Source organism: Oncorhynchus mykiss, chromosome Y, assembly GCF_013265735.2.
Source record: "Oncorhynchus mykiss isolate Arlee chromosome Y, USDA_OmykA_1.1, whole genome shotgun sequence".
In the NCBI taxonomy this organism is placed as follows: Eukaryota; Metazoa; Chordata; class Actinopteri; order Salmoniformes; family Salmonidae; genus Oncorhynchus; species Oncorhynchus mykiss.
In genome coordinates, this window is record NC_048593.1 from 19,882,090 (window position 1) to 19,908,478 (window position 26,389).

Consider the following 26,389-nt stretch of genomic DNA (forward strand, 5'->3'; position numbering starts at 1 on the left):
ACATTTTGACAACCACATTAATCTCTGTTGGACAAGGTGATTTATCAATATATTCTGCTCTATTTACTTGCAGAAAATAAATTACTAATTGGCATCAACGTAGACATAATGCAAAACGACAAATCCCTGTAAGCTCCTGCACGTCATCTCTAGCCGACACCTTTGCTAACAGGTATTGTGTCAATTTAAAACTTGCACAAGACAGTTCACAGAATTGTCCATTTAAAGAAATGTAGCCAATTTATTCATTATTACATTCCGCTAACATTAGTTAATCCAGACATTATTACCTTTGCCTCGATTCGGCTGTCTCGCCCAGATCATCATGGTATTTGTAGTCCTTTATGATAGCCACATTAGCAGCTAATTAGCATTGAATTTGGGGGTAAATACAGGTGAGTATATTTATAAAAGTCACCTTGTCCTAGAGAGATTTACAGTTATCAAAACATCTCGCCGGGGTAAGTCTACATGAAACAAACCCCTTATTTTAAGTGTTTCTAAAATCCCCTATGGGAAAAATTAATGGTGAAAAAATGATTGGAACCATTTCCCTGTTTGACTGCTAGGTTTTATGGGTATTATGACTCATACTGTGGTCCTCTATTCAAGCATTGGTTCAGTCCACCACAATTTGCATGTTTATGTAAAGGATGTTGAGACTTATTAATTCAAGGCAATGGTGTCCAATCTACTGATCTCTCTTTTCGTTACCAGTGAAGGGCGCTCCATTGTCCCATATGCGAGATCTATTTCTGACATCCACTATAAGACTCTGTAACTATCACTTTAAATATTACAGTGTGAACTATGGTGAACAATACGTCACTTGTAGATGGCCCATATGGGGTGGACTAGACCCTCCATTGCAATCTGATTAACAATATGTTGGAAATACCCTGTAAATGCCTTATCATGCAACTGGTGGTGCATCCTGCACACTTGATGGTTCCACAAATGTGACTCCCAGTGCCTTCAATGAATACAATTCACAATATCTATATAATCCTGCAGATCTGACGAATGGACCGAACGCTTGAGATAGCGCTCTCCCTGAGAGAATTTCTGACCCACCTGAGTTTATTCAAATGCTGTTAGCTGGCTAAATAGACACTGCCTAGATTATGCTTATAATTATATTATATTATTTAATATATTTATAATTAAATGTATTTTATGGTCATAAGTCATCATTGTGTGTGTTTTTCTGCTGTGCATTTTTGGGCCTTTAACTACCCCTTCCTGTTTCTACAGACCTTTGACCACCACTTCTACAAGCCTTTGACTTCCACAGTCACTACAGGCCTGTGAGGTCTACAATGGCCTTGATGAAAATGGTGTCATCCCTAAGGTAGGAGCTCTTGCCTGCCAGTTTAGCCAATGGGCAGAAGAGTGGGCAGCCACTGGCTATGTTCATCTCACTGATTGGCCGCTGGAAAGAGGTGGAGCTTACATCAGGCCGGAAGGCATCAATGATATGCTCCCTGTTATTCTGATCCAGCAGCATCAGTGTCACCTGCAGGGAAGAGAACGAGGAAAGAGGACGGAGAATTAATATTTAGTTTTTACTATAATGCATTTTGTTGTAGTTACTAATGTTAGACACAGGTAACAGACAAAATAAAGGAAACAAAAACTAAATGTCGTAATAGGGTGTTGGGCCACTACGAGCCAGAACAGCTTCAATGTACCTTGGCATAGATTCCAGTGCCTGGAATTCTATTGGAAAGCTCATGCTTTCAATATACTTCGTATCCCTTATTTACTCAAGTCTTACCTTCTGACTGAAGGGCCATTTGAGCAGAGCGTCACACTTGCCCCTCATCACCACGAAGAAAAGAGAAAGGTGAGTCCCTCGACCCGTTCCGTCCCCATTCAGATACAGTCTCAGACACATCTTATAGCCATATTTACTTGAGTAGAATGCTACGGGATAAGAGGAACTATATTAGAATCACAGTATGTGCATCTGTGACTTATTGAGTCACTTGTGGTAAAAATGAGTGCATACTTGTGGAATTACATTGCCATAAATGTGCATAGAGTATGGTATACTTATGATACACTAAAGAGCAAGGACATAAAAAGAAAGATATCTAATCAGATTTTCCTAAATGAAGATAGAAGGATTTTCAAGTTAAAGCCAGTCAACTTGTAACTGCAGGCCATAAGGACCGGTGAATAACATAAGAATAAAATAATCAGGGCAGATCTAACCTGGTGAGAACATAGCGGGTGTTCGCCCGGCCACAGCATCCTGGCGGCGCCGTGAGAAGTCGGCGATCTTCCAGACAAAGACACCATCAAAGGTGCAAAACTGGAGTTCTCTCAGAGTCTGGTCTGTCTCAGCCAGTTGTAGGTCCCGCATGGTGAGAGTACGCTCTAGTTGACGTACCTTGTTGCCGAGGTTCTCAATCTTGTCTTGGTCTAGACGATGTTGCCGTGAGAAGGCCTCTAAAGTGAGAGAACTCCTCTCTACTTCCCTGTTCAGTACACACACTATATTCTCCAGTGCTCTCACCTGCAGGACCACAACACAGAGAATACAATGAAGACAAGTCCTTCATTATGTGTTACTGCATCTGCAACATCTCTGTATGGATTAGTATTCAGGCCATCTGTAAGAGTTCAATAACAAGTAGGATGCCAATCCAATTTATCATTTAACAGCTTGGTTGACATTGTCCTGTTAAACAAGGGAAGCTTTAAAACAATATATAAGACAACAATAGCTTCCGTAGTATTTCCTATTCATCAAATGCATCAGACCAAATTAAGCCAACCTTGTGGTCAAGACCAAAGGTCTGTCCAGAGGCAGCAGCTCCTCCCCCATCTGTGGCTGCAGTAGCTGTGGCTCCATCCTCGGGAGCGCGGTACAGGCCCAGCCCAGAGTCCTCCTGCCACTCCCCCAGCCCTGGGGCCTCTGGACGCTGAAGCCGCACCAGAGACATCGTCGCCAGGATCAGACGCAGGTGCTCCATGACACTAGTCTGCTCGTGGTCACTGTGCTTCCCATTATCAATCTGTGTTGACACAACACAAGGCGTTAAGCACATTGAGTTAACTAGTCTGTATCATACTGTTCAGTGTCAATTTTAGATGCCCTTCAATATTGAGATTCAAGCTGGAGTTCAATTGTAGGGGAATGCACATAAAGCTCAGAACATTTACTCTCAAACACTAGATGTCTCTTTTGAGACGTCTCTCTGTTGAGGGTGTGTCTAATACCCAAGAAAATATGTGGACACCTGCTCGTCAAACATCTCATTCCAGAATCATGGGCATTAAAATGGAGTTGGTCCCCCCTTTGCTGCTATAACAAACTCCACTCTTCTGGGAAGGCTTTCCAATAGATGTTGGAACATTGCTGCGGGGACTTGCTTCCATTCAGCCACAAGAGCATTAATGAGGTGTTAGAAGATTAGGACTGGCTTCGCAGTCGGCGTTCCAATTCATCCCAATAGTGTTCGATGGGATTGATGTCAGGGCTCTGTGCAGGCCAGTCAATTTCTTCCACACCGATCTCGACAAACCATTTCTGTATGGACATCGCTTTGTGAACGCCGGCATTGTCATGCTGAAACAGGAAAGGGCCTTCCCCAAACTGTTGTTGTCACAAAGTTGGAAGCACAGAATCATCTAGAATGCCATTGTATGATGTAGCATTAAGATTTCCCTTCACTGGAACAAAGGGGCCTAGCCCGAACCATGAAAGACATCCCCAGACCATTATTCCTCCTCCACCTATATTTACAGTTGCATTCGGGCAGGTAGCATTCTCTTGGCATCCGCCAAACGCAGATCCGTCCGTTGGACTGCCACAACGGTGAAGCGTGACTTCAACACTCCAGAGAACGCGTTTCCACTGCTACAGAGTTCAATGGGGACAAGCTTTACACCAACAATCAATTATTGTGCTGATGTTGCTTCCAGAGGCAGTTTGGAACGCAGTAGGGTTAGGGTTAGGGTGAGTGTTACAACCGAGGACAGACAATTTTTGCACCACAACAATGGCCAGGTAGATGTCAGATCATGCTGTACGTACTACTAGGTTGGATACTACTTGTGCTTCAACCAAGAAGTTGCCACAAGTGTCTAATTATAAAGGTCTAACTATAAACCAAACAATCAACAGAACATTATTCACTGTCTGCATGCCATGGAGTAGTCAAGGTTACTCAGAAAAACAAGAGGAAAGAGGGGATTTTTCTTGATCCAAACGACTACAAATTTAGCCAGATTTATTTGACTGTCAGATGAGGGCAAGTCATAGGAGAAAACTGAGAAAAACAAACCAGTTTCCTCTGACAAACAGGAAACCGTATTCAAGAGCTGTCTGGGACATTACAATCAAAGATATGCATTTTTCAAATATCTAAGAAGGCCATCATCATATACTGTAGATAAAACCTTATCTGAATAGATATAATTGATCTTCTATACACACCACAACCTTGCAGCCGACCTCACTGAACGGACATGCAGTCTTAGACTTGGCACAGGATCTGCTGTGATCTAGAAACTGCAGGGAGAGAACAGAAAGAGAAAGATCAGGGGGTTATGGAGATTAAATTGGGGCTTAACCCTGAAAATAACCGGCATTATTGTCACGACTTCCGCCGAAGTCGGTCCCTCTCCTTCTTTGGGTGGTGTTCGGCGGTCGACGTCACCAACCTTCTAGCCATCATTGATCCATTTTTAATTTTCCATTGGTTTTGTCTCGTCTTCCTACACACCTGGTTCCAATCCCATTCATTACACGTTGTGTATTTAACCCTCTGTTTCCCCTCATGTCCTTGTCAGAGATTGTTTGTTGTATGTAGGTGTGTATTTAACCCTCTGTTTCCCCTCATGTCCTTGTCAGAGATTGTGTGTTGTATGTAGGTGTGTTATTTGTTCTGGTGTGCGACGGGTTTTGCACACTATGTTATTTTTGTATACTTTGGTTTTCTGAGATTTTTGAATGTTTATTAAACAGCTCCATTTTTACCAAGTTCATTCTCCTGCGCCTGACTTCCCTGTCACCAGCACGCACCGCATTACAATCATTTCAAATGTGAAAGTAGATGACTGTTGAGGTTATTTTACTCTAAGTTCAAAGGGCTAACTCAAACAAAGTGCAACTACCTTCTTAGTTCTGTTATGAGAAGACTTCATAGTGAGACCTACTTCTATTAAAGAGTGGTAAATGAGTCTGTTCATGCTCTGGCCTACTCCACTTGACTAGGCAACAATGTATATTTATTTAAAGCAGAAACTGTATAGGACCACGGCTGATAAGATACGATTAATTGACCTAGAAAGCAAGCCAAATGAAGACTTTTAAAAGACACAGTAGAGGACAGACCTTTTCCCGTGGGATCTTTTTCTTTCCACAGTCCTTGCACTGCATGGGAAACTTCTGGCAGATTTCATCATGAGCCTGTATTAGATAAGGAGTGGGAGTTGGTATGAGAATATCAGTTCATCTCAGAATCCACACATTCCATAACCATCTCATCAGAATCTGACTGTCTGGAGTACTGTGTCCACTTGTACATTTGTTGGCCATTGGTGTTTTCCAGATATGTGTCTCACCTTGATTTCCTTGAAGTTGAAGGAGACTTTGCAGTACTTGCAGTTCAATGTCCTTGCTTCACATTCTCTCTCATTATGCCTCTCTTTTTCACTGCGCAGGATGAGGACCTGGCAGGTTTCACATGGTACTCGCTCATACTCACACTTGCCCTCGTGTTGTGCCTGGGAAACAAAAACAAAGAGTTTTACCACTGACCATTTGCAGAAACGTGTGGCAGTATTAACCCAATGAGTCCCACCGAGTTTTTGACTTTAACCCCTTTTAAACATAATGTGTTTGAGCTACAGACGTTTGGGTTGTACCATTGGATTTCTTCCATAGATACCAACCATTTATCTGTGGGATTAACAGGGGCTAAACGAGACCAGTGTTGTTGAGACAATGACAGATCCCGAAGGGGCCCGGGCCAGGTCTTTTTTTCCACAAAAAACGTCTGTAGAGTCCTAATGGTTTGAGCTACAAACTACTAAAAGCTATCTATGAAAAGCTGAGACTCTCACCGACATGCAACATGTTCTGCTCTATGATGCGCACAAGCTACACCAGAGTGGTGTTGGATTCGGGGTAAACTTTGAACATTGAGATATTAAAGACATGATAAATCAGACACATAGTGTATAAGGAGTGAAATATAATGGGTCTCTGTAGAAAGACCGATGGCTTTGGAATGTGTTGGGTGGAAATGCAAATTAATTACTTAAAAATCATACAATGTGATTTTCTGGATTTTTGTTTTAGATTCTGTCTCTCACAGTTGAAGTGTACCTATGATAAAAAATTACACACCTCTACATGCTTTGTAAGTAGGAAAACCTGCAAAATCGGCAGTGTATCAAATACTTGTTCTCCCCACTGTAGATCATAGGAAATCCCAGGACATAGTGTCTATAGCACTGTGATTAGCTCACATAGTTGCTGTCAAACTCCAAACACTTGTCACTGACTAGTTGGACATTCAATTCCCAGTGATTTCTGTACTTACAGCATTCATTTAAAATAATTTTTATCATGTTTTTGCTTTGACGGACCTTATTATTATATTGACATTTGTCTATAAAACTCATGAATGCAACTGTTTATGTCAAATTGTTTTGTTTTCTACTTGTAGCGCTGGTTGTCCTGAAAATAAAATAGTAAAACACTTCATTGTGAAGCTAAATATAAGGGCTGGACATGCAGATAAATGAAGGTCAGATAAATGAAAAGCCTATTTTTGTTGGGATCTCGGGACTGAAGAGGGAAAGGACAACCAAAACCAGCCACTGTAGTCTGTGTTAATCTTTATCCTTGCATGCATTTGCATGTTTTAAGATTGAGCGTGCAATATATACATTTCCTTGTCAAACTTAATGTCAATGGAAATTCCTGACACAAAAAGAGTGGCTTTAAAGCAAATGCCATTTAGAAGTAATTAAGCTGAGCCAGTTCAGAAAGAAAACCAGAGTGCCCCGCCTGCTGACACATCAGCTGAGATGGTACCAATTAGAGGTGAGTATCAATCATGCCTATCCAGAGCTTTCCCAGATATCACTGCGCCTTATCGGATCTTGAGGTTGGCTAAACAACCTATTCAGGATTGGCCAGAATCCTAGTGGTCCTCTACGCTCAAGATACACAGTGCATTCAGAAAGTATATGCACAGCTATTTTCAGGTCTCTCCAGAGATGTTCGATCGGGTTTAAGTCCGGGCTCTGGCTGTGTCACTCAAGGACATTCAGAGACTTGTCCTGAAGCCACTCCAGTGTTGTCTTGGCTGTGTGCTTAGGGTCGTTGTCCTGTTGGAAGGCGAACATTCGCCCAAGTTTAAGGTCCTGAGCACTCTGGAGCAGGTTTTCATCACTGATCTCTCTGTAGTTTGCTCCGTTCATCTTTTCCTCGATCCTGACTAGTCTCCCAATCCTTGCCGCTGAAAAACATCCCCACAGCATGATGCTGCCACCACCATGCTTCACTGTAGGTATGGTGCCAGCTTTCTTCCAGATGTGACACTTGGCATTCAGGCCTAAGAATTCAATCTTGGTTTCATCAGTGAGCCTTGTGGTTCCAAACTTCTTCCATTTAAGAATTATGGAGGCCACTGTGTTCTTGGGGACCTTCAATGCTTCAGAAATGTTTTGGTTCCCTTCCCCAGATCTGTGCCTTGACACAACCCTGTCTCGGATCTCTATGGACAATTCCTTCGACCTCATGGCTTGGTTTTTGCTCTGACATGCACTGTCAACTGTGGGATCTTATATAGACAGGTGTGTGTCTTTCCAAATCCTCTCCAATCAATTGAATTTACCACAGGTGGACTCCAATCAAGTTCTAGAAACATCTCAAGGACGATCAATGGAAACATGATGCATCTGAGCAAAATTTTGAGTCTCATAGCAAAGGGTCTGAATACTTTATATAAATAAGGTATTTCTGTTTTTTTATTTGTAATAAATGTGCAACATTTAGCAGGGCAGGGGAAAAAGAGGGAGAAGCATCAGGGATAGTCGTATTAAAAGGGGTGGGAGATGAGGAAATGTTGAACGGGCAAAGAGGCATGGCTGAGTCAAATAGAAATCCTGACTTAATGAAGTGGGGATTAAAGAGCTCAGTCAGTAACAACCACATCATCAACTTTAAGGGACATGGGCAGCTGTGGGGAGGAGGGTTTATTCTCCAGCTCTTTAACAGTTTCAGAACTTCTTGGGGTTAGACCCACAGAGAAAGAACTGCTCTTTAAAGTAACTAACTTCAGCCTTCCGGATAGCCTGAGTTCCCTTATTTCTCATTTGCCTAAACGAGAGCCAGTCAGCCTGAGTATGCGTGTGCCGAGCCTTTCGCCAAATGCAATTCTTGAGGTGGAGTAACTATGCAAGATCACGGTTGAACCAGGGCCTGAATCTGTTTTTAATTCTCATTTTCTTTATGGGGTCGTGTTTGTTAATAATAGCACTGAAAATATAAAAAAAGAAGGTCCAAGTGTCTTCGACAGAGGGGATCAAGCTAATTCTATACTATTTTACAGAGGCCAGTTCATGCAGGAAGGCTTGCTCATGAAAGTTTTTTTAGCAAGCATCTATGACAAATCAGGAAAGGTCGTTTCACTGAGCAGCCATTACGAACACAGGCTGTAAAACAGTGATCACTAAGGTTTTAACAGAAAACAATGTATCTGCAATGTCGACCACTAGCCACGCTGGGCGATCCATTGTTCATCACTGATGCAACAGATGTCCAGCAAAGACAAGAAGACTGGTCTCGGCCCCAGTGTAAAAGATTGTGTTCGTACTTCGTAACTCTTCCGTTGTGTTTTTAAAGAAAGAACTGTCCAGCCAGCGATCCCAGTTGATTGGTGTTTATTCCGACAATAGACACAAGGAAGCACATTAGATGTGCAGGACAATAGTATGTCGATGGCTATAGATTCGTGATTTGTCTGTCAGCATGGAAATAACTGAAATAGCAGGGGCTAATGCGACCTTTATAGAGCATGCTAGCAAACACACTCTTACAGCAATAACATAGAAAAGCACATCCCAGGATGCCCCCAATATCTAACAGGTACCGTACACACACACACTGAACAAAAATATAAATGCAATATGTATAGCGTTGGTCCCATGGTCCATGAACTGAAATAAAATAATCCCAGAAATGCTCCATACGTACGAAATGTCTGTGCATAAATTTGTTTATATCCCTGTTAGTGAGCATTTCTCCTTTGCCAAGATAATCCAGCCACCTAACAGGTGGGGTATATCAAGAAGCTGATTAAACCGCATGATCATTATTGGACTGGTGACAATAAAAGGCTACTAAAATGTGCAGTTTTGTCACAACACAATGCTACTGTAACGGCCGTTGTTGGTGGAAGAAGGTGAGGACCAAGGTGCAGCGTGGTATGTGTCCATATTTATTAAAATGAACACGGAAATAACAAAAATACCAAAGAGAAATGACTGAAAACAGTTCTGGCTGGTGCAGACAACAGAAAATAATCACCCACGAAACACAATAGAAAACAGGCTCCCTAAATATGGTTCTCAATCAGGGACAACAATTGACAGCTGCCTCTGATTGAGAACCATACCAGGCCAAACACAGAAATAGCAAATCATAGAAAAACTAACATAGACAACCCACCCAACTCACGCCCTGACCATACCAAAACAAAGACATAACAGAACGTGACAGCTACAGATGTCTCAAGTTGAGGGAGCGTGCAACTGGCATGTTGACTGCAGGAATGTCTACCAGAGCTGTTACAAAATAATTTAATGTTAATTTCTCTACCATAAGCATTGTTTTAGAGAATTTGGCAGTATGTTCAACCAGCCTCACAACTGCAGACCACGTGTAACCACGCCAGCCCAGGACATCCACATCCGGCTTCTTCACCTACGGGATCATCTAAGGCCAGCTATCCAGACAGCTGATGAGACTGGGGAGTATTTCTATCTGTACTAAAGCCTTTTTGTGGGGGAAAACTAATTATGATAGTCTGGGCATGGCTTCCCAGTGGGTGGAGGGCATGGCTTCCCAGTGGGTGGAAGCCAAGCCCACCCATGGCTGCGTCCCGCTCAGTCATGTGAAATCCATAGAGGGCCATGAGAGACTCATTTATTTATTTCAATTGACTGATTTCCTTATCTGAACTGTAACTCAGTAAAATCGTTGCGTTTATATTTTTGTTCAGTGTGTGTTGGCAAGATAGGCAGATAGTTCACGTGCCAAGATGAAGATCATCATGCCTCAAATCAAATCAAAATAAAATTTTATTTGTCACATACACATGGTTAGCAGATGTTAATGCGAGTGTAGCGAAATACTTGTGCTTCTAGTTCCGACAATGCAGTAATAACCAACAAGTAATCTAACTAACAATTCCAAAACTACTGTCTTGTACACAGTGTAAGGGGATAAAGAATATGTACATAAGGATATATGAATGAGTGATGGTACAGAGCAGCATAGGCAAGATACAGTAGATGGTATCGAGTACAGTATATACATATGAGATGAGTATGTAAACAAAGTGGCATAGTTAAAGTGGCTAGTGATACATGTATTACATAAGGATACAGTCGATGATATAGAGTACAGTATATACGTATGCATATGAGATGAATAATGTAGGGTAAGTAACATTATATAAGGTAGCATTGTTTAAAGTGGCTAGTGATATATTTACATCATTTCCCATCAATTCCCATTATTAAAGTGGCTGGAGTTGAGTCAGTGTCAGTGTGTTGGCAGCAGCCACTCAATGTTAGTGGTGGCTGTTTAACAGTCTGATGGCCTTGAGATAGAAGCTGTTTTTCAGTCTCTCGGTCCCAGCTTTGATGCACCTGTACTGACCTCGCCTTCTGGATGATAGCGGGGTGAACAGGCAGTGGCTCGGGTGGTTGATGTCCTTGATGATCTTTATGGCCTTCCTGTGACATCGGGTGGTGTAGGTGTCCTGGAGGGCAGGTAGTTTGCCCCCGGTGATGCGTTGTGCAGACCTCACCACCCTCTGGAGAGCCTTACGGTTGAGGGCGGAGCAGTTGCCGTACCAGGCGGTGATACAGCCCGCCAGGATGCTCTCGATTGTGCATCTGTAGAAGTTTGTGAGTGCTTTTGGTGACAAGCCGAATTTCTTCAGCCTCCTGAGGTTCACAATGCTGTCTGTGTGTGTGGACCAATTCAGTTTGTCTGTGATGTGTATGCCGAGGAACTTAAAACTTGCTACCCTCTCCACTACTGTTCCATCGATGTGGATAGGGGGGTGTTCCCTCTGCTGTTTCCTGAAGTCCACAATCATCTCCTTAGTTTTGTTGAGTGTGAGGTTATTTTCCTGACACCACACTCCGAGGGCCCTCACCTCCTCCCTGTAGGCCGTCTCGTCGTTGTTGGTAATCAAGCCTACCACTGTCGTGTCGTCCGCAAACTTGATGATTGAGTTTGAGGCGTGCGTGGCCACGCAGTCGTGGGTGAACAGGGAGTACAGGAGAGGGCTCAGAACGCACCCTTGTGGGGCCCCAGTGTTGAGGATCAGCGGGGAGGAGATGTTGTTGCCTACCCTCACCACCTGGGGGCGGCCCGTCAGGAAGTCCAGTACCCAGTTGCACAGGCCGGGGTCGAGACCCAGGGTCTCGAGCTTGATGACGAGCTTGGAGGGTACTATGGTGTTGAATGCCGAGCTGTAGTCAATGAACAGCATTCTCACATAGGTATTCCTCTTGTCCAGATGGGTTAGGGCGGTGTGCAGTGTGGTTGAGATTGCATCGTCTGTGGACCTATTTGGGCGGTAAGCAAATTGGAGTGGGTCTAGGGTGTCAGGTAGGGTGGAGGTGATATGGTCCTTGACTAGTCTCTCAAAGCACTTCATGATGACGGAAGTGAGTGCTACGGGGCGGTAGTCGTTTAGCTCAGTTACCTTAGCTTTCTTGGGAACAGGAACAATGGTGGCCCTCTTGAAGCATGTGGGAACAGCAGACTGGTATAGGGATTGATTGAATATGTCCGTAAACACACCGGCCAGCTGGTCTGCGCATGCTCTGAGGGTGCGGCTGGGGATGCCGTCTGGGCCTGCAGCCTTGCGAGGGTTAACACTTTTAAATGTCTTACTCACCTCGGCTGCAGTGAAGGAGAGACCGCATGTTTTCGTTGCAGGCCGTGTCAGTGGCACTGTATTGTCCTCAAAGCGGGCAAAAAAGTTATTTAGTCTGCCTGGGAACAGGACATCCTGGTCCGTGACTGGGCTGGATTTCTTCCTGTAGTCCGTGATTGACTGTAGACCCTGCCACATGCCTCGTGTCTGAGCCGTTGAATTGAGATTCTACTTTGTCTCTGTACTGACGCTTAGCTTGTTTGATAGCCTTGCGGAGGGAATAGCTGCACTGTTTGTATTCGGTCATGTTACCAGACACCTTGCCCTGATTAAAAGCAGTGGTTCGCGCTTTCAGTTTCACGCGAATGCTGCCATCAATCCACGGTTTCTGGTTAGAGAATGTTTTAATCGTTGCTATGGGAACGACATCTTCAACGCACGTTCTAATGAACTCACACACCGAATCAGCGTATTCGTCAATGTTGTTGTCTGACGCAATACGAAACATGTCCCAGTCAGCGTGGTGGAAGCAGTCTTGGAGTGTGGAGTCAGCTTGGTCGGACCAGCGTTGGACAGGCCTCAGCGTGGGAGCCTCTTGTTTTAGTTTCTGTCTGTAGGCAAGCGAGGGTACCCAGCGGTACGTCACCAGGGATAGAAGTCGCATGTTGCTCAGTTTATGCCACACGTGGTTAAGATTCTCACATAGGATTCATTGTTGCGATGGTAAGATTACTTAACTGGTCTATTCGATAATATCTAAATGGCGCTTCTGCCATAGCTACAGAGTCGTCTGGTGTAAGGTTCTGCTGTTTTGGGGGATTGGTATAGCTTATATTATATTATATATTGACACTTTGCTTGGGCAGTGAGCTACCCTGAAGGAGCAGAGCCTATAGCTCCAAGACTTGCATTATTCATTGCTTAATAAATGGTTATAAATATTTCGATGTGGCGTTTCCTTTCTGAACATGCATTTACAGTTAAAAGATCTTTAAATAGCATTGTGTTATGAAAGGAGCAGACTTGGCATGACTGCAACACGTTTTACATTTTAGTCATTTAGCAGACGCTCTTATCCAGAGTTATAGTAGTGAGTGAATATATTTTAATACTTATTTTTCAAACTGGTCCCTCGTGGGAATCAAACCCACAACCCTGTCGCTGCAAAAGCCATGCTCTACCGACTGAGCTACACTGTTCTCAGTAATAAATCATCCTTTAAAATCAACGATAAGCCAAAACAATAGCCGTTTTATAGCCTACTCATACTCCCTTGGCTTAAGAGGGACAACCTGTCTATTCAGTAAACACAGCTCTATGCAAGTCATAGCTTGCAAGATTAAAATAACAGTTGGGTTGATGGTTAACCAGTCTGCTGCATACGAGTTTATAAGCAGCCAGTTATGGCAGTTAGAAGAAGTACATCTAGTTTAACTGAAAACAGCCACAATGGAGCAGGATGTATGGTTAGACCGTGGTGACCTTACACATTACAGAGAACTGCAGTAGATGCCACAATTGACTTTTAAAGTGTGAAACTCTTTATGGTTGTAAACTAAACTGACAACAGATTCATATATGAAACACTGCTCTACTTAAATATTGTTCATGTATAGAAAAAGGTGTTGTGTGAGATGGGAAACTTTGTATGTGTTTGTGAGAGTATGGCCTATTGTGGTTGTTTTGGTGTTGCATGAAATTGCATATTGAAACGGCTTGCGGTTGTGCAACAAGAACTCAAAATTGCTTATTCAACCACTGTGTGCCAAGTGTTGAATTAATTGTGCCTCACAACTACAACAGTTAAAATACAAAGTCAAATACAAATTAATCCATCTACTTGTGAATCGTTACAGTAAATGTCAGTCCTGCTCTAGCCAAATTTTTTTCAAGCAGGTGGGAGGAGAAGGGGGTGGGGGGAGAGAAGAGTGTTGCCATCTTTCCCCTGTCTTTGCTCATTCAGTCTCAAGAAGGCAGCAGAGCAGGTAAGTGAGCATGTTTTTCCAAATACCCTTACCAACCCTTCTCTAAAATATCCCCAAGCCAACCTTAACCATAACTAAAAACAATAACGACTTGTCTAAAGTATTTTCCTAATTTGGAAACTCACGAAACAGTTCCGCCTATGTCAATGTAAATCCGTAAACATGGGCACCCTCATAGATATTATCCAGACCAACTTGCCCTCCAAATACAAAAACATCCTGTGGTGGACTGCAGTAGCGTCGAATAGTCCAAATAGTCCAAATACATTTTCAGGGTAGTCAGGAACCAATACACGCAGTCAGTCAGGAAAGCAAAGACTAGCTTTTTCAAACAGAAATTTGCATCCTGTAGCTCTAACTCCAAAAAGTTTTGGGACACTGTAGTGTCCATGGAGAATAAGATCACCTCCTCCCAGCTGCCCACTGCACTGAGGCTAGGTAAAACTGTCACCACCAATAAATCCATGATAATCGAGATTTTCAATAAGCATTTCTCTACGGCTGGCCATGCTTTCCTCCTGGCTACCCCAACCACGGCTAACGGCTCCGCACCCCCCGCAGCGACATGCCCAAGCCTCCCCAGCTTCTCCTTAACCAAAATCCAGATAGCAGATGTTCAGAAAGAGCTGCAAAACCTGGACCCGTACAAATCAACTGGGCTAGACAATCTGGACCCTCTCTTTCTAAAATTATATGCCGCCACTGTTGCAACCCCTATTACCAGTCTGTTCAACCTCTCTTTCTTATCATCCTAGATCCCCAAAGATTGGAAAGCTGCCGCGGTCATCCCCCTCTTCAAAAGGGGGTGACACTCTAGATCCAAACTGCTATAGACCTATATCCATCCTGCCCTGCCTTTCTAAAGTCTTCGAAAGTCAAGTTAATAAACAGATCACAGGACCATTTCGAATCCCCACCGTACCTTCTCCGCTGTGCAATCTGGTTTTCGAGCTGGCCACGGGTGCACCTCGGCTATGCTCAAGGTACTAAACGATATCATAACCGCCATCGATAAAAGACGGTACTCGCAGCCGTCTTCATCGACCTGACCAAGGTTTTCGACTCTGTCAATCACCATATTCTTATCGGCAGACTCAACAGCCTTAGTTTCTCAAATGACTGCCTCGCCTGGTTCACCAACTACTTCTCAGATAGAGTTCAGTGTGTCAAATCGGAGGGCCTGTTGTCCGGACCTCTGGCAGTCTCTATGGGGGTGCCACAGGGTTCAATTCTCAGGCTGACTCTTTTCTCTGTATATACCAACGATATCGCTCTTGCTGCGGGTGATTCTCTGATCCACCTCTACGCAGATGACACCATTCTGTATACATCTGGCCCTTCTTTGGACACTGTGTTAACAAACCTCCAAACAAGCTTCAATGCCATACAACTGCTCTTAAATGCATGCTCTTCAACCGTTCGATGCCCGCACCTGCCCGCCCGACTAGCATCACTACTCTGGACGGTTCTGACTTAGAATATGTGGACAACTACAAATACCTAGGTGTCTGGCTAGACTGTAAACTCTCCTTCCAGACTCATATTAAACATATCCAATCCAAAATTAAATATAGAATTGGCTTCCTATTTCGCAACAAAGCATCCTTCACTCACACAGCCAAACATACCCTCGTAAAACTGACTATCCTACCGATCCTCGATTTCGGTGATGTCATTTACAAAATAGCTTCCAATACTCTACTCAGCAAACTGGATGCAGTCTATCACAGTGCCATCCGTTTTGTCACCAAAGCCCCTTATACCACCCACCACAGCGACCTGTATGCTCTAGTCGGCTGGCCTTCGCTACATATTCGTCGCCAGACCCACTGGCTCCAAGTCATCTATAAGTCTATGCTAGGTAAAGCTCCGCCTTATCTCAGCTCACTGGTCGCCATAACAACACCCACCCGTAGCACGTGCTCCAGCAGGTATATCTCACTGGTCATTCCCAAAGCAAACACCTCCTTTGGCCGCCTTTCCTTCTAGTTCTCTGCTGCCAATGACTGGAACGAATTGCAAATATCGCTGAAGCTGGAGACTTATATTTCCCTCACTAACTTTAAACATCAGCTTATCTGAGCAGCTAACCAATCGCTGCAGCTATACATAGCCCATCTGTAAATAGCCCACCCAATCTACTTACCTCATCCCCATATTGTTTTTATTTACTTTTCTGCGCTTTTGCACACCAGTATTTCTACTTGCACATCACCATCTGCACATTTATCACTCCAGTGTTAATTTGCTAAATTGTAATTACTTGCTACTATGGCCTATTTATTGCCTTACCACCTCACGCCATTTGCACACGCTATATATAGACTTTCTTTTTTTTCTTTCTATTGTGTTATTGACTGTATGCTTGTTTATTCCATGTGTTGTTGTTTGTGTCGCACTGCTTTGCTTCATCTTGGCCAGGTCGCAGTTGTAAATGAGAACTTGTTCTCAACTAGCCTACCTGGTTAATAAAGGTGAAATTTAAAAAAAATATATTATTAGCAACACTGTTTGTCTTTCCACTTCCCAGTGAATCCTACAGTAAACACAGGTTGTTTTTTTTATAGTCCACTGAATACCTGTTACTGACTCCAAATAATCTCCCACAGACAACGACAACATTAAAAGGCCAATGAACCAACACGAAACGCCTACACGATAAAACATTTTTAGCACAGGTTGTGCTAATCATCAAGTTGGTTGTCAGCATGACATTTAACTGCACAATCTGCATGAACACAAAAACATTCTGCTGAATCGGCCCTAGAAATGTAGCATAGACAGTCTCACTTCTTTTCTTCCCCATTGTGAAAGTAAATACAATTCTATCCACAGTTCTGAGGAAGCACATTAACCCCCCAAAAAACTTTTTACTGAATAACCAGACATATTTACAGATGACAGCCTTTTAACATCCCCCACAAAACACACAGTTATAACCTACGAGTAGATACAAATGTGCTCAAACTGAAGAAATAAAAGAGCAATGAACTTAAAACTTTCCCCTCCCTAACATTCCCTGTTATACAACAACAGTACATGTTAGTTTAACTCTTGGCAGAAGGACAAGGTTTGCTTCCTCATAAAACTCCCCTCTCTTCCTGTTTTCAGTCTCTACAATCGATGGACAAATGGATTTACAGTTAAATTAGTCTTAACAACAATACAATAATTTGCAGTTTATCAGTATTATTATACATTTCTCAGACTACTCAAGACAGATGGTAAACAGAATGTAAATCTAAGCCTGCAGGTCTTGGGTACTTTCCACTCTCCGCCTAACAGGACTCATTAAAAAAAACTCCAGGGACTTTCCAAGTCATATAACAAAGGCAGATCCTGTTTCACTCTCACATGACAACCAAACCCGTTCCACGTGTTGATTTTGTCTATCCCCACCAGACGCCTTCATGACATGCAGGTTAAAATACTAAAACCAACTGTGAACCAAATATATTAATTTAGGGGCAGGTTAAAATACATACTCTATGAAATATTCATGTACATTTAGCTAGCTTGCATTGCTAGCTAATTTGTCCAGGGAGATAAACATGGGTTGATGTTTTACCTGAAATACACATGGTCCCTTTTTTTGTGCTGGATCTTTGCAGAATTTTGACCCATTCTGAGTCACACAAAATCATGTGTTCTCCGACAATTTATTCACAGATAAAAAGGTGAAACATAGCTTTATTTAGTTAGTTTTCTTTGATTAATCTCTCCTGTTCATTCTTCTTCTTCTGTGGATTTTATATGGTGATTGGAAACTAACTTTAAGGTGCATTAATCGCCACCAACTGTGCTGGACTGTGGACCTCGTTCATCTTTCAACCACCCATGTGGGTATACGCTTGTAAAAACCAATGAGTAGATGGGAGAGGCGGGACCAAGTTCTATTTTAGCACCTGGCTATGCAGATACAATTATTGAATAACATGTATATGTACATTTATTTTGCAACGATCGCACACACAATGGGGGCAGTCTGGTCAGCATGTCAGATTGCTACTGTGTGCCTTTGCTATTGGCTCTCAACACGAGAGACATGAGGGACGTCCAATCAGGTAACTCAAATTCAAAACATGCACAAGATATTCTCATTTGAATCACCCAATGACAACCCAGTAAAACATAAGCATTAACTCCATACTATACCTCATATTCTTTTATGCAACCAGTCCAAGAGCATCCCTCACTGATACATTTGGCAGGCAGGCTGGCGATTTCTCTACCAGCTGCATTGTCTGGAAAAGCCTGAGGGAGGTGAAAAGAACAAAGAGTACTCTAATTACACACAGTAGTTGTCACATTCACTGTTACTGTTCAACCAGACTGGGGGGGGGGTCTTAAACATTGAACTGTAATAAATACTTTAGATGAATGAAATCCATATCCTTTTTTCGCCAGGAGCAACATGATTCACCAGAGATGTTGTTAGAAGTTAAATGAATGGAACGGAGCCTTACCTCATTACTATTGAGAATGGACTGTGGCTCCTCATATATCTCCTCCTGTCGACAGGCTTCACAGGGCTTTGGGCCGGAGCTGATGATGGAGACACACGTCATGTGATTTTACAGTACAAAATTATTTCAGTGGCCAACAACTAGAGGGCTCTTAGCCTCGCCTGAACCACTACCCACATTTACAATGATTACCAGTAGGCTACAGAGTACAGGGTTAAACTAGAAAGATGAATCATGTAATTACGTAGCATATATAGCACTTTGGAGTATACAGATAAACATATATAAACACAAATGGGCAAGTCACTTCAAGACTTGCCCAACGAGATCCATTGCAAAGACATTGTAATAATAGGTATTAAGAATACTACAATTAGTGGGCACGGGCAAGACATACAACGACAGGCGCATCAGTATGCAAGGCAACACAAAGATGCAAACAAATTAAAAGGTTGATGTTTAAATCCACAGATTGAGAGGCTTTAGTGTGAAGGAGGAGTCAGACCACCAGTATACGGAGGAGGGCTGTGAATGAAGATAATAGTTCCCCTATGAGTTTTCTGTGTGGGTTCATGACTAGAAACCACTTACTATGTGGAATGCATTTAGATAACCAACCATGACCAGCTAGCTTCATGTTGAAACCTCTCCCCTTTCAATTCTTAGAAAATGACATGTGGCAACTGGAGTTTCTTGTGAGTTTAAAGCGAAACAGGATTACAAATTGTACAAATTCCTGGAATTACCAAATTATTGTCCCTTGAATTTCAACATCAGCACCAATATAGCACTTCAAGTACAATGTATTTGACCTGAATTGTAGTGAAATATATCATATTAAATTAGTTAAGACTCTGACAGTGAGGATTCGTAGTTGAACGTCTGTTTCTCCTTATTAAACAACTAATCACCCATCCAGTATTTACAATTATCTTCCAGGCATCCACATACACTTTAACTTATTGTTGTTCTTTCCCGTGCAGATTCTACGTAGTCTGATCTCTGACAATGTCACTTTGCAAGTTAAAAAATGCATGTCGTCTTGAACATACTCCGATTTTAATCAGATGATAATCAGGACATCCTGGAACTAAGAAAAGCTGAAGCGTCACTCTATCTTCTTTCACATTCCACTGCACCATTTTTTACTCAAGTTAACAAATGAAGCGGCAAAAATATCTAAATTTCTAGCAGCAGGTGAAGTATAAAAACGTACATGGTTCCACTTCTCTTTAAAGGTGTGAAAACAAGAAGCAATTGTGTAGAGCATCCTCGTACCATCTAAACCACTGTGAAATATATTTTCCATAATCACAGAAGAAAAAATGTGCCCAAAGTTAATAGAGCTACAATGTTTTATAATGAAATGAACAAAACACAAATAAACAGATTTAGCTGCAGTGTGAGATGGTGACATGGTTAAACTCCCAGTGAGAAGACATATTTAGTAAGAATCCGCAAGAGCAGCTTGGTCCAGTTGCACCACCAGAGGTAAGATCCATTCCAGATAGTTCCAGTCGAGGCTGGACCAGTATTGGTGTTAATCTGACTGGCTACCACACACTAGGCTTGGGCAGTATACCGTATATCGGGGTATTTGGAACCTGGGCGGTATACAGTATACCGGGGTATTTGGAAAAAGCCACGGGATGATTTTTCAAAACCGCTGAAACTATTTATTTTACGTATTTTTTATACATTTGAATATTTGTACCTACTTGTGCAATATGTTAGGAGATAAAGAACATTGCGTTCTTCATTTCAGTTTACGGTAGTCCCCAGTCACGTGGTGTTTGTTTACAAGAACACAACGATGAGAGACCAGAGCCTTGTGAGTCACTCACTCTCGTGCAGCACGCGCTTCATAATTTTTCATTATGAAGCTTACCGGAACTAGTTTCCCAAAACAGCGGTTTGAGCCAATCATGTGCGTTTGTTTATAAAGAAGCACAAGGAGCAAAATGGGAGCTTTGTGAGGGGAGTCATCTCTACAGCGCAACTTAAGTGAGGTGATCAAGTTACTCTTGTATGAAATTAACTACTAAATGTTTGCCAGCTATATATCTTTTAACTATTAAGTTAACTATCTAAGATGTGCCAAATAAATTCTCTCCAGCGGGGTTTTGCTAACTTGCTAATGTTAGTTAAGTGGCTTACCAAGCTTCTTGGTAACAGCAGCCGAGACAATCTACTCCTGGATTAAGATAATATTTGGATGCCACAGGCATAGTATGGAGGGATGGAAATGTATATACTGCCCAATCCTACCACACATCCACCGCAGACTGACACACAGAATCCCGTGCTGACTCATCCAGACAGGGGCTGAGTTAAGTGGAAGGGCAAGATGCTGATGGGAGCCAAGGAACCAACACCACCATCACCACCACAGAGAGACACTGCAGTGGAATAGCTACAGCAGGACTTCGTGTGGTGGAGCATCATGCCCAGTAAGAAAGGGTTAATTAAAGTAAGGGGAACTTGAGGAAGGGTGGGGGGTTGCAGAGCCTGTAGTGGGGATGAGGTGAAGAGCTACAGTAGTCTACCTGGTGAGCAGTTTGAAACAATGGACACAGAAACGATGTCCACACTGAGCCTGGACTGGCTTCCTCAGGACCTGGTGACACTGCTGGCATTGGTACTTCGCTTCCATGGAAACAGCCAGGACACTTTGGGGTATCCCTGGAAGGGAGGAGTCCAAAGAGGGTAGAGATATGCGGGCCATGCCTCTCCATCAACGTCTCATACAGCTTTCCTGTGTAAACAAATATCAAACCTTAATATTTAGCGAATGGATTAACCACACCCTATGGGGCGGCAGCATAGCCTAGTGGTTAGAGCGTTGGACTAGTAACCGGGAGGTTGCAAGTTCAAACCCCCGAGCTGACAAGGTACAATCTGTCGTTCTGCCCCTGAACAGGCAGTTAACCCACTGTTCCTAGGCCGTCATTGAAAATAAGAATTTGTTCTTAACTGACTTGCCTAGTAAAATAAAAAATGACCTAGAACTCACAGGAAATATGGGTTGTTGCACATGGGATTCATGCAAAAAAAAAGCCAACTTCGCTGTATGTCGTCTAAGCACATTTCTGTCATTCAACCTTTCACCTCAGGTCAAAACAACAAATAAATGCAATATGTAGCAGTACTTAGTAATCAACAGATAATTAATTCAAAAAGAGACAGGACAGGAGTGGCTTGGCAGGCAGACCTGCAGTATGGACTAGAGGTCGATCGATTAATCGACATGACCGATTAATTAGGGACGATTTCAAGTTTTGAACAATCTGCCTTTTTGGATGCCGATTATGGCGTCCAAGAGAATTGCATTGCCATTGCATTGCCATTGCAATCCAAGAGAAAACTGCGTAGCAGGCTGACATTACATTACAGCAGGCTGTTACATTCTTCAAAAGGACCCTGTGGCTGCAATGAGCCACGGTAAGTTGCTAGCTAGCATTAAATGTATCTTGTAAAAAACAATCAATCTTCACATAATCATAAATTGTGTCACTTCTCTTGCGTTCAGTGCAAGCAGTGTCAGGGTATATACAACAGTTTAGGCCGCCTGGCTCGTTGTGAACTGTGTGACCGTAATTAATTAGCCAGAATTTTACAGCACTGTACTGCGTTTGCCAGCAGCTCTTAGCAATGCTTGAAGCACAGCGCTGTTTATGACTTCAAGCCTATCAATTCCCGAGATTAGGCTGGCAAAACTAAAGTGCCTATAAGAACAAAGCTACATGAAATACAAATGGTATAGAGAAATAGTCAAATCGTCATAATTCCTATAATAACTACAACATAAAACATCTTAACTGGGAATATTGAAGAACTGGGATTATTGAACCACCAGCTTTCATATGTTCTCATGTTCTGAGCAAGGAACTTAAACGTTAGCTTTTTTATATGGCACATATTGCACTTTTAACTTTCTTCTCCAACACTGTGTTTTTGCATTATTTAAACCAAATTGAACATGTTTCATTATTTATTTGAGACTAAATAGATGTTATTTATGTATTATATTAAGTTAAAATAAAAGTGTTCATTGTTCATTCAGTATTGTTGTCATTATTACAAATATATCTATAAAAATTGGACGATTAATCGGTATCGGCTTTTTTTGTTCTCCAATAATCGGTATCGGTATATAAAAATCATAATCGGTCGACCTCTAGTATGGACAGATTGAATTGACGCTTAATCATTTTAGTCTCAGAGAGAGAGGATTCTTGTAATAGTTTGAAATTGTAAAGTGAAGTCACCAAGAGAAAGAGAAAAGAGGTTTAAAAGGTGATGTTGTTACACAAGTAAATTAGTAGTGCTTGAAATTGTATATGCCTTTCCACATACCTTTAAACATAATAATTAATGGCTAGGGTCCTTTTTGTTTGTTTTTGCTGTTCTCCAAATAGTACTTTTGAGTTTTTGAAAGCTAGTCTAAGACATGGTAGATATGTTCTATGTGTGCTATTCCTATGCTTCCATTCATAAGTTTTGTATACAAGCGTCAAATAACTGAACATACAATATTCTTGGTTGTGGAAAATATATTTCACTGTGGTTTAGATGGTACAATGATGCTCTACACAATTACTCCTTGTTTTGTCATAAAAACTGAAAATGGCAGAGCGATTTCTGCATATTGCACCTTTAATACATTGTGTGGCAATGCAGTAAATGAGCTCCAGCGTCAACGTCCAACTTCCCCCCCAGACAATTTGAGAAATCTAACTGAAACAATATTCTTGTTTTGACAACTGCAAACGCACGCTGATCCAGAAAAACTACTTTAAACTGCATGTACCGTAGAGATGCAGCCACGGTACAGAAAACATTTTCTAAGTAGGTCTGTCCCTTTCCTTTTTTCCTTGCCAGTGGACATCTTGCTCAACTGTCGTACTAGGCATTTACGGCATAACGTTGACTTTCTCTGCCAGTGGCATAACGTTAACGTTGACTTTCTTCTCAGCAGTGCACTACCTGCATACTGAAAAGGTTTTCGGGGTGAGCGAGTCCCAATATCATGGCCATTCATCCAACCTACAAAAAATAAGGAAGTGTTGTACTTACCAAATTAAGGCCCAATGTACTACAGCTTTTTGTGCTGTACTTTTTCTGTTGCTTTGCAACACCAGCCCACGTGACTTATTACGGTGACTGTACACTAGCAGTAAATTGCTGCGCCCATATTGTGACTGGCTTGTAGGCGTGTTATGTACCCATTATGAAATGGGTACATAGTTAAACAGTAATTATCCTCTAAAACGCTCTGGGGACAAACAAACTTTACTGACCTGTTTCCAATTGTCCACATGGCTGGGAGAACCTGTTCAAGTAAGTAAATACATTTCGAAAATGTAAAAAAAATAAAAAACGACGTATTATTAGCTAACTAACGTTAGCTGTAGTGCAGGCTAACTCATAAGCTGCTAAATGAGCTAACTTAGTTGGCTAGCTAGCTGTCTAGCCAACTTCAAATACTCTAGATAGCTAGCTAAGTGAATTAAATCTCACCATCTGCCTAACTTCATAATAGTTAGCTATCTTGATTTTTTTTTTTTTTTTTACAGTGATAAACAAACTCCAAATGCATTTGTAGCTAACGTTAGCTAGTTAACAGCCATGGAGGAGGGTGATAGGATAGCAGCCCGACTTTATTTTATTTCACCTTTATTTAACCAGATAGGCTAATTGAGAACAAGTTCTCATTTACAACTGCGACCTGGCCAACTGTCAGTGAGAGAGTAGGCTATTCTGGATAGGGCAGGTACTTTTGTGTGGTTCCTGTCCCTAGAAGTGAGGATGGAGATAATAGTAACAATATTCAGTGCGGTGTAATTTGACTAATGAAGTCTGTTTCTTGTGAGGTTTTCTGTCCTCAAATAAAGAGCTATGAAACCTGTCTGCAGATGAAGAGGTCCCAATGAAGAGCAGTGGTTCACCTGGTCCTGGGGACTCAAAGGGGTGCACATTTTTGTTTTTGCCTTAGCACTGCACAGCTGATACAAATGGTCAACTCATCATCAAGCTTTAAGTGGTATTTATGTATTCATTTGTGATGCTATCCTTAATATGATCCTGTTATTGTCACATGCTACACATATGTGTGCCCATGGATCTATCTATCCAATGTTATCATGATTTGTTATCAGGAATATTATACTTTAGTAATCCACAATGACCTGGTGATGTAAAAGTCTAATAATTAGATTGTCTTCCATATTCCTACAGATGCTTTGTAACTGGAGATTCCTTCAAAACGATTTCCTACAGTTAACGTGTAGGGCACTGCAAGGATGGGTGACCAGGGCCATCTAGGACTGCCTGCTGGAGGAATTCAGTTGGGTGAAGGCTACCTGCGTCCTGCATAACTTTGGGGTGGCAGGTAGCCTAGTGGTTAGAGCATTGGGCCAGTAACCAAAAGGTTGCTAGATCAAATCCCTCGTGCTGCCCCTGAACAAGGCAGTTACCCACTGTTCCTAGGCCATCATTATAAATAATAATTTGTTCTTAACTGGCTTGCCTAGTTAAATAAAGGTTCAATAACAAAATAACTTAATGAGGATGGACACGAGGCTCTGCAGGATGTTTCAAGGATGGGGTCCAGCAACGCAGCAAGACTGAGACGGAGAGACGGAGATCAACCTCCTACTTCTTCGAAGAGGGTGTTGTTCCCTGGCAACTCCATAGACTATGCACAACCAAATGCTCTTTTAAGAGTCATTCACATTGCAATAACAGTGTTCTTCCATTTACTTACTGCAGTTATTCAATTCCCAGTTTCTCTCCCTTTGATTTCTACTTCTCGGGTGAGGGTGCTGATGTCTGTACAAAAATAAAGCAGCCATTTCAAATCACTCATATTGAAAATATGTAGAACAATTAGACACCCTATAACCCACACCTACACACATGTATCAATCTGATTGATTGATTGTGTTGCTCAGGTGTATAACTGGCTCCTTTCACCTTGAAATAATAGGCAAGATGGCCAACCATGGAGAATAGCAAGACACTTCATTATTTCTATAACTACACTATATTGTTTGTCCTCGTGTGTCCGTTCATGTTTTTCAGCATAAAGTACTCTGCAGCCGCTTAGTGTGGTGTGGACACCAGGTGAGGCCACACACACAGATTACTGTTCAACTACCTTATTTTCACAATCAGTCTCTCTTCACTTCATCCCTTTCTCCTCTTCTCCATAAATCCTCTAGGTTATATCAGCTGTGTCAGTGAACCCCTCCTGCATCTGAACTGGCTACATAGAATTGTAATTAGTGTTTAATGTTTTACGGACTCCTGAGAGAACCAGCAAACCAGGCTGTAGTCTTGTGAAACAGTGGATGTAAAGAATCTAGCTAGCTTAAGCATTTACTGCTAATTTTAATGTATAATTTTGGAAGCTTGCCTTGCTGATATTTGCCATGCAATGCAGCTGGAGTAACGTAGCTAACTATTTTCTTGCTTATTGTGTAGTGGAGGATAAAAAATACCTGTATGCCTGTGGATGTATAGCTAGCTATGTAGCTGATCTGTGGAGGGAACCTTAAATATTAGGCCAGAACCTAGCTATCATAGCCGGTTGTATCGACTTAAAACATGAATGGCATTAATAAAGTCTTTGGATAGAGTATAAAATAACTTTATTGTGCCAAGGATGCAAGTTGTAAATACATGTAGTTATTACCAAGCATTAGATCCCCACATTGTAGCCTGTAATTTGAATATATTCACTGATCATGTACTCTACCTTGGCAAATAAAGAGCGGGATCGCATTATTAA

General features: G+C 42.1%; 1 protein-coding gene and 1 long non-coding RNA gene across 3 annotated transcripts; one reads left to right on the plus strand and one right to left on the minus strand.

The window, feature by feature from the left end:
- Positions 1 to 672: 672 nt before the first annotated feature.
- Positions 673 to 23,784, minus strand: traf2 (tumor necrosis factor receptor associated factor 2). 2 transcript variants are annotated; one of them, XM_021590205.2, is made up of 11 exons: positions 23,674 to 23,784; positions 21,144 to 21,352; positions 18,598 to 18,676; positions 18,287 to 18,385; positions 5,578 to 5,739; positions 5,348 to 5,422; positions 4,448 to 4,522; positions 2,784 to 3,023; positions 2,218 to 2,521; positions 1,778 to 1,926; positions 673 to 1,516 (listed from the first exon to the last, which is right to left on the minus strand). In XM_021590205.2, exons 2-11 carry the CDS (start codon positions 21,320 to 21,322, stop codon positions 1,298 to 1,300), a joined length of 1,581 nt encoding a protein of 526 aa, XP_021445880.1. In that variant the 5' UTR covers positions 21,323 to 21,352; positions 23,674 to 23,784; the 3' UTR covers positions 673 to 1,297.
- LOC118936353 lies at positions 22,695 to 26,389 on the plus strand. Its single transcript, XR_002471487.2, has 3 exons — positions 22,695 to 23,937; positions 24,471 to 24,640; positions 24,835 to 26,389. It is a non-coding gene; the product is annotated as an uncharacterized LOC118936353 (long non-coding RNA).

Coding starts and splice junctions, on each gene's coding strand:
- traf2 (XM_021590205.2), bottom strand. CDS start 21,322: ATGGCCCGCATATCTCTACCCTCTTTGGACTCCTCCCTTCCAGGGATA. Junction 18,677..21,143: donor TGTTTCAAACTGCTCACCAG/GTAGACTACTGT, acceptor CTCCATCATCAG/CTCCGGCCCAAAGCCCTGTG. Junction 1,927..2,217: donor ACCCGCTATGTTCTCACCAG/GTTAGATCTGCC, acceptor CTTATCCCGTAG/CATTCTACTCAAGTAAATAT.